The following is a 631-nucleotide window of genomic DNA, read 5'->3' as shown; positions in this document are numbered from 1 at the left end:
CACAGCCCCTCTGAGATTCCGCCCCCCCTGAGTCGTGGCACCTACCGGAGCAAATCTCCTGGGCATGGGCACGGGGGGCACCTTGCTCGGCGCAGGGTCCTCGGGGCCACCGGGGCTCTGAGGGGACATGGCCGACCCCGCTTTGCCCACCACGCCACTGATGCGCCGGTACGAGCGGGTGCTCTCCGAGCTGCCGGGGACAGCGGGGACAGCGTCACCCCCCTCTCTGCTGGTGCCTTCCTCCCCTGTCCCCCTTCCTACGAGGTCTCAGTGGGGTGAGGGCTCCCCAGTGGGACCCAAGGGACCAGGGTCCCACCCACAGCCCCCTGGATGCTGATGGAGAAGGGCCTCAGCACCCATCCTCCCTCAAACGAGCCCATCCCACCACAATTTCCAAAAAGAGAGAAAAAAAATATATTATTTGGTAACTTGCAGGGGGTCTTGGTGTCACCCCCAAATAATCTGCATCACCTTCTCCAGGGACAACCCAGCACCCCCGTGGCTGCCCTTGTCCCCTCCTGTGTCCCAGGGCCAGCATCAACTCCCTTGGGAACTCCAGGTCAGGGTGGGGACCCCTTTGCTCCACGCCCCCCAGAGACAATTTGGGGTTCCCCATGTTGGGGGGATGGGG

The 631-nt window shown here is 63.7% G+C and overlaps 1 protein-coding gene across 1 annotated transcript in view; it reads right to left on the bottom strand.

Annotated features, from left to right (window-relative positions):
- Positions 1-631, bottom strand: part of ASAP3 (ArfGAP with SH3 domain, ankyrin repeat and PH domain 3) — a 15,356-nt gene that overhangs the window by 628 nt on the left and 14,097 nt on the right. The window contains exon 19 of the mRNA XM_019471236.1: positions 46-190. Within this exon, the coding sequence (XP_019326781.1) occupies positions 46-190 (145 nt within the window). The remainder of the gene's footprint in view (positions 1-45; positions 191-631) is intronic.

Source organism: Aptenodytes forsteri, unplaced genomic scaffold (genome assembly GCF_000699145.1).
Source record: "Aptenodytes forsteri isolate BGI_AS27 unplaced genomic scaffold, ASM69914v1 Scaffold321, whole genome shotgun sequence".
NCBI lineage: Eukaryota > Metazoa > Chordata > Aves > Sphenisciformes > Spheniscidae > Aptenodytes > Aptenodytes forsteri.
This window is presented reverse-complemented; position numbering and strand designations above follow the sequence as displayed.